At 38.7% G+C, this 14,558-nt stretch overlaps 1 protein-coding gene across 9 annotated transcripts in view; it reads left to right on the top strand.

The window, feature by feature from the left end:
- The first annotated feature begins 232 nt into the window (after window positions 1-232).
- YAP1 (Yes1 associated transcriptional regulator) overlaps window positions 233-14,558 on the top strand; it is a 112,577-nt gene continuing 98,251 nt past the window's right edge. For 5 of the 9 annotated variants that reach the window (XM_063093555.1, XM_063093553.1, XM_063093558.1 and 2 more), the window contains exons 1-2: window positions 234-1,002; window positions 3,662-3,912. In XM_063093555.1, the coding sequence (XP_062949625.1) occupies window positions 682-1,002; window positions 3,662-3,912 (572 nt within the window). In that variant the 5' untranslated portion in view covers window positions 234-681. Of the gene's footprint in view, window positions 1,003-3,661; window positions 3,913-14,558 lie in introns of all 9 variants that reach the window. The other 4 variants (XM_063093552.1, XM_063093551.1, XM_063093559.1 and 1 more) reach the window with 2 other exon arrangements.

Here is a 14,558-nt window from a genome sequence, read left to right as displayed (position 1 = left end):
CTCAGCCTCTGCCCGGTGAGGCACTGGCGGAGGACAGGATTGAGGGCGAGTTGGTCACGTGCGGCCGGGAGAGGCGGTGGAGGCCGCGAGTCTGCAGGAATGTAGTAACTTGCAGGGGAAAGTTTCCCTCAGCGGCCGGCCGCAGATTCGGTGCGGGAGGGCGCGCAGAGGAAGGAAGAGCCGCGAGGAGGCGGAGCCGGCGAGCGGCTCGGGCGGGCGGTTCTCTCAACTTTAGTTTTGGCGTCTGAGGCGAGTTTCTGTCTCAGTCGGGCGCAGCCGCCGCCGGGGAAAAGAAAGGGAGGAAGGAAGGAAGGAAGGAACAAGAAAAGGAAATAAAAGAGAAAGGGGGAGGGAGACGGCAACTAGCAGTCCGGCTTCCGTCAAGGGAGTTGAAGGGAAAAAGTTATCAGGCGCCGCAGGACCGAGTTTCTCGCAGCCCCTCCCGAGGCTCAGCCGCCAGACCAGTGGAGCCGGGGCGCGGGGTGGGGGCGGAGGCGCCAGGGCGGGGGATGCGGGGCCGCGGCGCAGCCCCCCGGCCCTGAGAGCGAGGCGAACGCCGCTCCCGCCGCCCAGCGCCGCCCGGCCCGCCGCCCTCACCGCTAATCCCGACTCGGCCCGTCGAGCCGGGGCGTCCGGGCGGAGCCCTCGCCCGCCTGGTGCGCGTCGGGGGAGGCAGAAGCCATGGATCCCGGGCAGCAACCGCCGCCTCAGCCAGCCCCCCAGGGCCAAGGGCAGCCACCCGCGCAGTCCCCCCAGGGGCAGGGCCAGCCGTCCGGGCCCGGGCAGCCGGCACCCCCGGCGTCCCAGGCAGCGCCGCAGGCCCCCCCCGCCGGGCACCAGATAGTGCACGTCCGGGGGGACTCGGAGACCGACCTGGAGGCTCTCTTCAACGCCGTCATGAACCCCAAGACGGCCAACGTGCCCCAGACCGTGCCCATGAGGCTCCGGAAGCTGCCCGACTCCTTCTTCAAGCCGCCGGAGCCCAAATCCCACTCCCGACAGGTAACCTCGCCGCCCCTCTTCCCACTTCCCGGCCGGGCCCCAGGCCGGGGGGCGCTCGGGAGCCGCGGCTGCCTGCTCTGGCCAGGGGAGAGGGGTTCCGGGAGCTCTAGCGGGGGCGGGGGTCTCGCGGTGAAGTGGAGGACTTGGAGGCGCCCGCTTGGCCGCGGTGACCGGCTTCCCAACTCCTCCCGGAGTCCGGGGCCGAGATTTGTTTTTCTTCTTGGAGTTTCTCTCTGCGGCTGCAGCCCCGGGGGGCGTGCTTTCCCCCTTCTTCCTTTCTTTCTTTCTTTCTTCCCGGGGTTCCCGAGAGGTTGGCGGGAGTGGCGGGGGAGGTGGGAAGGAAGGAAGGGGGTGGGGAGAGCCGGCCCGGGCCGCGGTGGGTTTGCACAATGCGCGCGCCTCCGCGCGCTCCGCACCTTCGCTCCCGCCCGGGCCGGGCCGGGAAGGGGGAGGGGGGCCTCTGGCATTTGTGTGTGGGTGACTTGCCAGCGGCGGCCGAGTTTGTGAAGTTGAGCCCTCGGCCCCCTTTCCTTCTTGGGCCTCTCGGTCCCCTTCAGTCTCCTGGGGAGTCAAATAATTGTTCTCTTGTTTTCCAGTGTTGATTAGGGGTGGGGGTTGAACCGGTCCATTTAGTTTCTTGCTCTTTCTCTCCCTCTCCCTCCCTCTCCCAAAAGCATTTTGCTCGCGGCCCAGGCGGTTTGAGAACACAGGATTCGGTCTTCCCAGACGCAGACTTTCCTGGAAGTTGTTTACGGAGTTCTTTCACCCCTGCACTTCCCTTGTGCCTTGGAACTTGGGCAGACTCATACTTATCAAACTTAGTAGGGTTCGCGTGTTGGTTTCCCAGTTGTAGACTATTATTTACAGTCTGTTGAAATGCTTTTAATTTAGCCACATCTGTACGTTGCGCAGGAACTGAGTTGCGCTTTACAGTACCAAGGTTTTAATACAAGCCTTTGATAATACACTGCAGGTTGACTCATAGGCCGATTCCTGCCTAGTTCAACTGTGATTAAAAGTTAATGTTTGGGAAGCGATGACTAATTCTAGGATCGCCATTGCTTTTTAATTCTTACTGAGGATACGAACATGGCTGATTTCCACATACTTACAACGTTCGATTATTTTGCCAACTTGGGTCAAAATTGAATTGAAACTATTATGAAAGTGCTAACATTCCAATAGGTCCCAGTGGATTTGTTTAGTGTAGGATTCTCTTTTTATCTTTTCTTTCTTTCTTTTTTCCTTTCAAAACTTGCTTCAGGCTAAACTTCAGCATAGGAACTTTGCCCAAAAGTTAATTGGTTTTCCAAATACTGCAATGTAGTTAGCCCACTCGGGCTGTAACTTGAGTGGAAAGGAGAGTTACCGCCCCCACTTCCATTTCCCCTCCTTTTTGCAGGCCTGTTGTATATTCTGTCGCAGACCAAGGGGTTTTGGAACTCAGAAAAGCTCACTTAACCTGATGACAAAAACCCGGGTTAAGGAGGAGGAAGGAAAAACAATTTAACTGCTTGGCTAAACACTTCAATTTGTTAAGAAGTAGTCTTAGGTATGCTTTTTTCTCTTATCCTTGGAAGTGGGTTTTTAGACTCGTTACGGGTGAATGTGTGTTGGCCTGCACCCTACACTACACAGCTATGCTGCTGGTTACTTAATATGTTTTGAAAGTATAAGACACATAGGAGATTGAATTCCCCATTTTGTGGCACCTATAAGCCAAAAAGAATCTCAACTGAAAAGTGTACTTATTCTTCTAGTAAATAATTACATAAGAATTTGTAGCTAGCAGTTTGTAAATCATACTATTCATAATCTATTTTTTTGTTTATTTTAAATAAAATTTAAATAAGTCGATTATAAATTCTTTTATAATATTCATTTTCCATCTTGAAAAAAAAGCTACTTTGCAAATGAGAAAACTGAGGCTCATGGAAGTTAAGCTATTTGTTCACTGTCACACTAACCAGCTTGCACTTCAGATCTTTGGGGTCTGAATGCAGAATTTTTTTCTGCTATTACATAGTTGTGAATATGTGTATGATTTCTTCAGTTATATATTATAATTGAACTGATAGCATCTTCATCTTCTAGGTATAAAAATATGGTTGGTTTTTCATTCCATTCAGTAGATGGTTTTTAAGAACTTTTGGGTGGTTCTGAATCTTTTGCACACATTAAAAGTTGTGTAGCTTGTGATGATTGTTTTATTGATGGTATTTGTTCATAGCAAGAAAAAATGACAAGGGCTTGTTTTTTCCTAGGCCAAACCCTAGGAAAAAAACATTAATTACTTAAAACCTAGTAAAAAAAAATGTATGTTATTTGGGTTGTGTTTATACCTGGAACATTTTAGAAAATTTTATTATTTTAGGAATTTTTTATTTAGTAGAACGCATGTCTAGTGTGTAATAGCTAAAAATTCATTTAGTTGGGTTGCTTATCGGTAAAATTACAAATGTTTATAACAGTGCTTATTAAAATTACGTAAAATTAAAAGTATCCATCTGAAAACCTGTGTTCCTCAGTGTCAAATATTAAATGTTGAAATTTGCCTTTGAAACTTAGATATTTGGTTGCAATGAAATTCTGTCTAGGAAATTTAAAGGGATGCTCTCTAAAAAGGTTTTCTTTTTTTTAATTTTAAAATTTCTAATAGGCCAGTACCGATGCAGGCACTGCAGGAGCCCTGACTCCACAGCATGTTCGAGCTCATTCCTCTCCAGCTTCCCTGCAACTGGGAGCCGTTTCTCCTGGAACACTGACCCCAACAGGAGTAGTATCTGGCCCAGCAGCTGCACCCACAGCTCAACATCTTCGACAGTCTTCTTTTGAGATACCTGATGATGTACCTCTGCCAGCAGGCTGGGAGATGGCAAAGACATCTTCTGGTCAGAGATACTTCTTAAAGTAAGTGCAAATAATGGTGGGAGACAGTTATCTAAGAAAAACGTGTATTGAAAAACACAGTAAAGTGATGTCAAGGTACAGAATACTACCTATTTTTATATTTTGCTTAATATTTATGTCAAGCTCAGTTAATCTTTCATAATTTTTTTTTCCAGTTTGATATGACCTAAATACCTTTTTTAGCATGTAAAATATTTTGAAAGTTGATTGATTCTTGGTTCAGAGCCTTTTAAAAATGGTTTCTTTTGTGTTAGTTTGGATAGTCTCATTTTGAGTTTGTGCCAAATCTGTTAATTAGCTTAGCACCAAACAGAAAGAATATCATGAAAATGTTCATATTCTGAGAATTATAGGACTGGCATTGACTTAAGAAATATATACAGTACTACTTATATCTTTTTAAATAAATAATTTTATCGGTAAAGAACTATACAACCAGTAGGATTTTTTTGAATGTCAAAATTTTACAGTATTTTCAAGTGTGAAATGACAAGCACTTTAGTTGCAGTTTGATGTGATTTGTCAATTTTTTCCTCCAAATGTAAAGAGAAATACAAGTTTTTAGGTTTGATATGTAATCACTTAGTGGCAAACTTCTTTCAGGCTAGCACGTCTTCAAAACAGAATCCCATTGGGTTATTTATTTTTATCAGCCTTTTTGACTATGACAAAATGGCAAATTGCATTAAACCGAAAAGACCTAAATGGAATTTTTTCCCCTCTGATTTTGAAATTAAAGACCTTAGTTTTATGTTGCATTTGGATCAAGGGTATACAAAATGTTGCCTAAAACTAATTATTATATGCTGAAATTGATGTTTTAAGAAAATGCTCATTTAATAACATTTACTCAGGTTGAGATGATAAAGTGAAAAACAATCCAAGTTTTGACTGAGATCCGTCTTGACAATCTACTCCTGAGGCAATTGTAATATATATTTATTTGATCAGGTAATACAGTTAATGATAGTGTTTTGTTGTGTGAGTCTTGTTATGTGTTTTATATTGATTATCTTTCAGGGCAGGTTGTTACTTTGTAATGTAAAATACAAAGTTTTGTGACAGGCTTATTTAGGAAAAGAGCAGAGGAAAAGGTTTGAACTTGATAACTGTCTACAGTTTTTTGCCTCCCTTTCTGCACCTTTTTCTTTTATTCCTTTTTTGGTGTCTTGCTATCCATTTCAAAGGGTCAGGTTTCAACCAGAACAATAAAAAGCCTGAGTCTGGAAAGTACACACAAGTCTGGTAAACTCATCTGCATGAGCAAGATCATTTGTTCTCAAACAGACATCCAAAGTAAATGATTGAAAGAGCTGCTAGCTGTGAGGGATGTGTCTTGAAGGGGAAAGGAGTGGAAACAAACCAGGTTGTTAGGAAGAGAAAGAAAGGCTGTACTTTTTTGAACCTCTCCCTGCTGGGTCACATGCTGACCTGGCGAGATTTTTAAACAGCTTAATAGCCTGCTTGTCTCCTTTCTTTGGTTGACGCTGTGGCTAAAAGTATAAGGTTAAAGAGCAATATTTATGCTCTTCTTCATCTTTTGTATCTTGTAATAATTGCTCGTGGTGTCTGCCTGCATTTTCATTATTTTGGATGAGTTATCTTTTTTGGAGCTGAAATTAATATTCTAGATATTTATTTTTAAAAGTTTCTAATGGTTCTTCCTTTGAGAAGAAATGTTTCTCTTAAAGGTATTCATACATAAATGGATTAATTAAGGTGTACATACAAACCCCCACCCCACTCATCCCACTCACCCCAAGGAAGGTAAAGGGTGCCAAAATTAGAATCACACCATATGAGGAATGTTTGCAGGAGTGGAGGGAAGTTTACCTGGAAAAGAAAAAACTGGGAAAAGGAGAAATATGACATTGTTCTTTCAGTACTTTTGAGGGACTTTCATGTGGAAGTAAGCTAAGCTTATTATGATAAGAAGCATGAGGAGTTTTGATTCCATGAAAGAATTTTCTCATATCAGGCTTTTCAGAAATAGAGGGGTTTTTCCTGAGAGGTAAATCATGGTAATAAAAGCTGGTGAAATCATGAATTAGCTAGCACCTGTAAGGGATTGTTTAGAATGTTCCTAATAATTGGATGTGGAAGATGGGTGCTGTGGACTTCTAAAATTTTATATTCATCTAAAGAGTATCTGCTTTATGAACAGTATACAACTTGGAGAAATACTATGAAACAAAATTAGTTCACCTAGTGAACTAGTTGCATACTTTACATTAATTTCGAGAGTGAAAAGTTATATCTTACTATACATTTTTTTAGGTATTTGTTGAAACTAACTTAAATTACAATGGTCCAAATATACAAGGTGAAGTAATTTGAGAGAAAACTTAGAAATGTTGACTTTGGAAACAGCCAATTGTTGCCTTGTGACTGTGGATGTATGAGTTTTTTGAAGTCGATTAGCCCATCCTCTAGTTTTATAGAAGCATAATTACTGAAGGATTATAGGCAATCATTGGTATTTTTAAAGCTCTCCCTAGATCATTGAGGTCTTCTGGAGAAGACTTGTACCTTATTCTGGCAAGTGATATGGTGGAAATATGGTACTAGCTATGTTTATCCATGACACCTATTGAAGTTCTGTGATAATTGTGAAGTGTGTATAAAAAAAAAAAAAAGCTTAGTCATTGTATACTATGTATAATACCTATTCTACTGAATTTACTGTTAGAAACTAATTTCAGCATGGTACGTTGAGCTTTTACTTAAAAATAATTTATCCTCTTTACAACTCAGCATTACTGCCTTCTTCAGCTGTCTTATAGTTTTTCCTACAGGAAATAGTTCTTCAAGTAGTTGGTCAACAACTTCCTATTTCTTTATAAGCTGCTGAATAACTTCCTGAATTAGTATTCTATAATATCCCTGGTTACAAGGAGTGTTTTTACTTCTCAGATTAATTTTATTGAATTTGATACCTTGTAACTATTACCATGTACAAAGAACTTCTTGTGTATAATGTACCATGTAGGACCTTATAATTTGATTTAAGGAATCTGATCTAATGATTTGAAAAGTTTATAGATTTGCATTGTTTTAGTAATATTCTTACAATAATTTTTAAAAGATAGTTTTTTTCATTTCCATTATTCATCATTTTCTGAATAACTGGCCATAGTGTTTTTAGTCCTTGAGAATTCAAGGACTTGAGTATCTTGATCCACAGTTTAAAAAGTGTATTTTTTCCAGAGATTTTGAGATTGCATAGCTTTTAACTCAGACATATTCCAGCATTAAACAAACTTGCCTTGCAAGATGTAGTTGATTGCTATAAATAGTTTGATTTTTTTCTGCTACCTATGTTACTTTAGAAATGAATGTGCCACTTCCCAAATAAAGCTACCTCAGAAATGTATCAATTAAAGGAGATGAATTAAGGTTTCTTGTTATATATAGTTCTATCTTATGCTTCCCCTCCCAAACACTTGCCCAGTAGAAGACTATAGCACATACAGTGTATATTGTTACCAAAGTAAAGATTAGATGTTTTAAAAAGGAACCGTTTCATGAGAAACAAGGCTGTGCGGTTTCTTGTTATATTAAGTGTAACTCATATGATTTTCCTTTAAAAATGAAAAGTTTGTAATTTTGCCATTAAACGCTGATTAAGCTTCAAACATGCTTACCACCACCACCGACAAAACTGTTCAAATTGTAATCACAAAGTATTTCCCTATCTGAGGGAAGGGAGGGTCAGTCTCTGCCTGTTTGTCTTGCTGTTGAGGCTGAGTGGAGAAAAAAGATGAAAGTATGCCCTCATCGCTCAGAGAAAATGCTTGCTTCTGCTCTGTGGGCGCTTATCCCAGGGAAGAATGGCCTGCAGTGCTACAGTGATTTAGGGAAGAAAACTCTGGAGGAACTGCATACAACAGTGGCAGAAGAAAGAGTTAGAAGATAGTGGATGTGACAGAGTAAATAGAACATAGAGATTAACTTATTCCCTGGGAAAATATTGGGTATTTTTAGTGTGAACTAAGAAAGATATTTAATTAAGAAACTAGATGTTTAGATACAGCAAACTCAGTTGGCTGAAAGATGGTAGGCTAATTTTCTTTAAAAAAAAAAAAATAAATAACATCCCCAAAATAACCCTCCCCAAAGTCTTATTTTAACCATTTTAAAAAACAAAAAACTTAGGTAGTTTAATACTTGAAACTTAAATTTTTTTTTTTTTTAACAAAAACTGAGATCAGACCTCCTTAGTAATGTAGAGAAATATATCTTATTTTGCAGTTAGAAAAATAATGCTAATTAGTATCCTAAAATAGTAACTGTCATGGACTCTCCACATTGCCTTTTACTTTAAGGCTTTTGGGGAGAGGTAAACTCTAAACCTAACCTTTTAGTTGCCAAAATGTATATTGAAGTTTAGGTTCAAAGTGATGTCATTTTTAAAATCAGTTGTTAAGAGTTAAGATATTCAAATTTAATTTGCTACTTTCTGTAACAGCGTAATTTAGCCATTAATGATGGCTTGAAAGTTTAATAATAGTTGAGTAGCATTGTATAAAGGGAGGTCTTAAAGAGCTGTGTGGTTCTATAACTGTGGTTACTAAGTGAGGAAGTTGTTATAAAAAGGGCTTCCGATTCTAGGATTAATCAGAACTTCAAGCCATGAAAGAGACATTGCTGTTTTTATGAAGAATTGGTTCATAGTTCTGGTTGCTCAAGTACCATAGCACCAAGTTTCCTGGGAACAAGTACTGCCACCGTGGAAGCACTTTTATTTACACAGGGCTTGACCCCCTACTAAAAACAAAGCAGTTTAGTATACATCGCAACAGCCCTTTTTTCCCCCTTAATATTCTAGACAGGGAAAAGTGGTTCAATCCTCACTTGGCTCTTATCATGAGAAGAATGATAATCTTTAACACATCAAGTGATAAGCTGTTGTTTCTTTGAATAATGTTGCAAATTAACAAAATAATGAAAATGGGAGTATCTATTAAAACCCTAGGTTTTCTTCCACCAATGCTTTATTAGTGGTTAGTGCTATTACTTCATTTATCTTCACTTTAATGTGCTTCTCTATGTCTTCATGGGATAATATTATCCACTAGATTGTCCAGTTCTTCAGCTGGGTCCTGATTTGGGAGAGAGTAAGGGGACATTTTGTTAAAATCTTCTTCCTGCCTCTTGCAATTGCTAAGAATTGTTTGTTTGTTTTTAAAATAAGGGTTTTATTTGACCAATAAGTATGTTTAGAGAGAAGTGCATTTTGATACATGCATGAAAACTTACTACAGACTTTTTGATTTAGGGTTTAGAGTAAAGACAGCCTTCGTTAGAGTGCTACTGTGTGCTTTGACAAAATTGAATATGGACTAGAAAGTTGTTTGAAATCCAACTTCTTACATATTCTGAGGAGACTGTAATATGGAGTAGGCATTTGGGAAGAAAGCAAACCCTACTATCTAGGAGATGTGGGGCGAGATGTAGATTTTTTTTCTGTATAAGACATGAATGTGGGTTTCTTCTGTTTTATATTTATAAAACTGTCCTCTCCCACTCTCCTTCCTCCTTCATGTATCTGATTTTAAGGATTTCTTTTAATAAGGTACACATTTTTTATTACAAAAGTGACACTTGTTCATTAGAGAGAATTGGAAAATTCAGAAAAGGGGAGCGAGTGGGGGAGGAAGCACCAAGATTCTACCAGTGAGAGGTCTGTGTTGTAGATACTTGCTTTCATAGCCTCGTGAGTAAACATATTTTGAAATTTAATTTTTAGGGCAGTAACATATACATGGATTTGGAAAAATCCGTAAATACTATAAGGTTTATAAAGAAAAAAAGCAGTGACCTGCATTTCTTTATCTCTGGCTTTCGTTCTCTAGAAGCAAACACTTTTCACTCCTTTTGGATATTTTTCCCCTGGTAATTTTTAAAATTCTGTATTTATAAAATATGCTAAAGTGCTATTTCTTCAATTTTCTTCACCCCTCAAAATCCTCCTTTCCTTAATCCTCCCAATATAATTACTATAATTTTTTGTTAAATATTTTTATATTATATGGCTGTTTCCATTTTGCCCACAGCTGAGCCATGTAATGTACTATGATTTTCTGAACAACTTTTATATTTTCTTGGAATGGTTAATTGCCTTGTTTTTTTATTTGTATTTCTTTTGCTTTTTTGTCCCACTTGGAGACCTCCCTAAGAATCCTTTTTCTTCCTGCTCTGGCCTAGACTTGTTGCTTCAAAGTTGTCATACTAGGCTTTCTCAATTTGCTGACTCTTAAGAGTTTGTGTATCCCTCAGAAATATGCTGAGAAAAAGAGTGCATGGGAGGCAACTGTGTTGAGATCTTTTGTGTCTAAAAATAGACTGTTTTATATCTGTTAACATTTAATTGGTTATAGAATTCAAGGTTAAGTTATTTCTCTTTGGAATTTTAAAGCATTGCTCCATTTTATTATAGCTTCCAATTTTCTTATTGAGCAGTTAAAACCAACTTGCTTCCCTTGGGGATTTTAGTATTTTGTCCCTTATCTTTGGGGATCTGAAATTTCATGATATGCCTTATTATGGACCTTTTAAAATTCATTGTAAAGAATGCATAGTCTGGATACTAGGTCTTCAGTGTGAATGATGCCCCTAAAGTTTTGCAGTGCAGTTGTCCTAACTGTCCTTCTATCTTGGAAAACATTTCTTTTATTAGTTCCTGGATAATTTCTTCCAGTCGGTTTTATCCGTTCTCTTTTTCTAGAATTCTTGCTAGTCAGAATAACTGTTTAAAGACTTCAGTTTGAACAAATAATTCATTACAGATGGCAGTGGAAAAGAAAAGTCCTAATTGATGAATTTTATATTAAAAGATGTCTGTATATATGCGTCAACCAAACTTCACTCTGTAATACCATTGTGCCCAGCCGTTTGTTTTGTTTTGTTTTGTTTTTTAAAGATGACCAGTAAGGGGATCTCAACCCTTGGCTTGGTGTTGTCAGCACCATGCTCAGCCAGTGAGCAAACCGGCCATCCCTATATAGGATCCGAACCCATGGCCTTGGTGTTATCAGCACTGCACTCTACCGAGTGAGCCACGGGCCGGCCCATGCCCAGCCGTTTTTGAACTTAAAAATCTTTATTCTTAAGAAACGTGTAACTTTTTAATTATGTAATTATTGTGTAATAAAGAAGAGATATATAATATGCATTAAAAAAAAGAATAACTCTTTAATTATCTTATCTTTCCCCCCCCTCTTTTCTTGGCCTTTTGTTATGCTTTTTGGGAGAACCCTTCAACTCTAACTTTTAATTTTTCCGTTGATTTTTTCAAAAAGCTCCTTATCATTCTTAATTTCCAGTGGCTTTTTTCTGAGCTTATTGTTTGTTTGTTGTTTTTAATAACATGCTCTTCTTATTTCGTGAGTGTAGTAATAAAGTATCTCTCTGAGGATATTATGCTGAGTTTTTTTTTTTTTTTTTTTTTTAATGTCTGCTACTGCCTTCATTGTCTAAGTGGGCCTCACTGGAGAATGATACAATAGGGACCAAGCCCTGAAGTTGTGGTGGGACCTAAATGTCAGTATCTTAGTTATTTCTTCTTACAGTGGCCAGTCTCTCTAGATAAAAATCTGCCAGTCTCTTCTCTAGAGAGCATTGATGACCATGCGTGTTACAAAATATTAACCACCAGTGTTCTAGGGCTGAATATTGTGAAGCTTCATCCCTGCTATTGGCTGTGCCAGGTGTCTGAATCCACAGCCAATGGGTGCATTTCTCTGGAATATAAATATCCTATCTTCTGCTTGGGTCAGGCAGAGAGGTGTGCAATAGGTTTTTGAAAAGTTGTATGTAAGCTGAATTTTTGTGAGACTAATTTATAATTATTAGGTTGACTAGACGAGGGTACTTCAGAAAGTTCATGGAAAAATAGAATTAAAAGGTAATATGAATCTTTCCATGAACTTTTAGAAATACCCTCATATAAACTTGACAGTTTTCTAAGCTCCAAACAGTGACTATTAGCAATTTCATATGATTTAACTTAAAAATTACAAGATCACTTTTTACTCAATCCTTAAATAAATGCTTTTACCAACCAGATGATTAATTCAATTATATGAGTATTTGTCCCTATTAGTGTCAGTTTTGCTAGCTTACATTTTCATGTGTTAGAGAACTGTATACTTTGACACCAGGGTTGTTGACATTGAGCAGTGTATGAATTTTGTTCAGAGGGTTCGGATTCTGCAAGAAAGTGAGATATTCGTATCTGTATGTCATTTCCAAGTTCTTTGTCTTGTATATACAGCTTTAAAATTCAGGGCTTTAAAATAAAACAGCTTTATAGAATCAGCAGCATACATCTTCCTCCCTCCCTTCCTGCCTTCCTTCCACCTATCCATTCATCAGTCTATCCATCAATCAATACAGATGGTGGTAGGAAAAATATTTATGCATATTTAAATTGATTCAGTAATATCAGTATACTTGCATATAGGTTAACCTCAAGAGGTATATAAGCTTTCCCTGGCAAGTGCTCTTTTCACAGATAGAAAAGTAGCCTATGCTCAGTCTTCAATGGGCCATTGTTGATATCATGGAATATTTTTTCTCTATGTACTGTCCGATGGTCTCATAAGCATTTTTAGGGACTAAGTTAGAATTTAATGAAGACTGGGTTTAGGTTATTATAGAAACACCAGTAGGTGGTGACTGAGATGTGTCAGGACCATTTGTTACTGTTGATCTCGAGTTGAATTTCTCCAGGTCTACTTTTTCAGCAATCTCCTATTTTAGGTAAAAAGTGGTTAAATATGTAAATCTGTTGGGGAAAATGAGGAAGCAAACCTTTTAAGAACTACATAAAATTGTAGTAACCAAAGAAAAACAAGAGCAGAATACTGTAAAGCAATCAAAGAAGCAGGTTAAAAGCTACCAAAAAAAAAAAAAAGGATACTTCTGGGTTGTAAATGGTATTAAAGTGTTGAATGATGTGGGGAAGAATGGAGTAGAATCAACACATCTTACGTGTAGAAATGAGCTAAATAAATGGTGATTCAAGAGACCCTGCCTGGAACTAATACCAGTGATGGGGTTACAGTTAAAATTTACCAAGGTCTCCTGGATAGCTTTAAAAAAAGAAAAAAAAAAAAAAAAACCTGGTGAAAAGTTGTCCAGATGTTTCTGTTTTTCCTCTACACATGTTCAGACTGATATAGGTTATGTTTCCGAAATCATGTACTTTGGATGGACTCCAAATGATGTAATAGGATCACTTTTAACCCCTCCCAGCTGGAGTGTGTGCACACTTTCCTGTTAGGACTAGTACAATTCTCTCCTTACAGGTGAGAAAATAATCACTGTTTCTTGACAATGATATGTAAATATGTAAATATCATTGTCTTCTCTATTTGAGGACAAAGCATGCCCTTTGTATACCTGTTTTTCCAATTTTGAGTTAGTGCCCATCATACTTCAGATAAGAATTGCACAGCTTAGCTAGTTAATTAGTTAACTTCTTTCATCAAACACAGTGGTTTTTCTCAAAAAAGACCAACTTGGTTCTGGATGATGTGTGTTGGGTTGTTTGCTTTGATGTGGTTGTAGTTTCCTTCTCCCGATCATTCTTTCTGTTATTTTCTTTGAATTCATTATATGTGCTTAATGGTCTCTTGATTTCATAAACACCTGTGTAGTGGTTTTATGTAGCAGGTATTGTTTTAAGGGTTTGCTGGGTCCCACTCTTTGGCACTGGGGAAAAATTAATGATAGTTTTGTTGGACTGGATGGTTCTCAAAACTCCATTGTGGGTCAACATGTTTGCCTTTACATTGCTAACTTTTTTGAGACAGTAGTCAAGTCATGCTTATGGGAATTAGCTTTTTCAACTCAGTGAATGTAGGGGTAGAGGAAGTGGGAGGTCAAAGGCAGCTGCAGAAGGGTTTTCTGGTAACAACAAAGAGCTTGCCTTCTCCACCTTGAATGACATTGTGTCTTAAGGGAGTCCTATCTTGATTCTGGTAATAGTGATTAACTCTGCATTCTGACTTTGGGCATTTTATTCATTTTTTAAAAACAGTTCCTCTGATATCAAAACACTTGAAAAACCATTAAATGGCTTGGTTTTACTCACTGCATGAAACAAATTGTTTAAAAGTGAGGATCATGCATTATATGAACAATTTCAAATATAATTGTGTGCATTTTTTAAAGGTTTATTTTGATATTAGTGCCTATTTAAGATTTTTGTGGTTTTTTGGCTACTTTTTGACTATTTGTCAGAAAAAGCTAGTTGAAAGGGATTGTTTTCGGGCCGAGCCCGTGGCGCACTTGGTAGAGTGCTGCGCTGGGAGCGCGGCGACGCTCCCGCCGCGGGTTTGGATCCTATATAGGAATGACCGGTGCACTCCCTGGCTGAGTGCCGGTCACGAAAAAACGACCAAAAAAAAAAAAAAAAAAGAAAGGGATTGTTTTCATTTTCTGGTACTGTTTAAATTTAACTTAATGTTCGTTTGTTTACCAAGTAAAATTATTAGAATTATGCAGACTGATATAAACCCTTTTCATACATTATTTCTGTTTTACTTTGTAATTATCACTGCCAAAATTGAATTTTAATAGTAAAATATGTAAAATGTTACAGTTTTTTACTTTTAAAGTTGCATAGGAAAGCAGCTGAT

Source organism: Cynocephalus volans, chromosome 4 (genome assembly GCF_027409185.1).
Source record: "Cynocephalus volans isolate mCynVol1 chromosome 4, mCynVol1.pri, whole genome shotgun sequence".
NCBI classification, from domain to species: domain Eukaryota; kingdom Metazoa; phylum Chordata; class Mammalia; order Dermoptera; family Cynocephalidae; genus Cynocephalus; species Cynocephalus volans.
The sequence above is the reverse complement of the archived record's forward strand: the minus strand, read 5'-3'. Positions and strand labels throughout refer to the sequence as shown.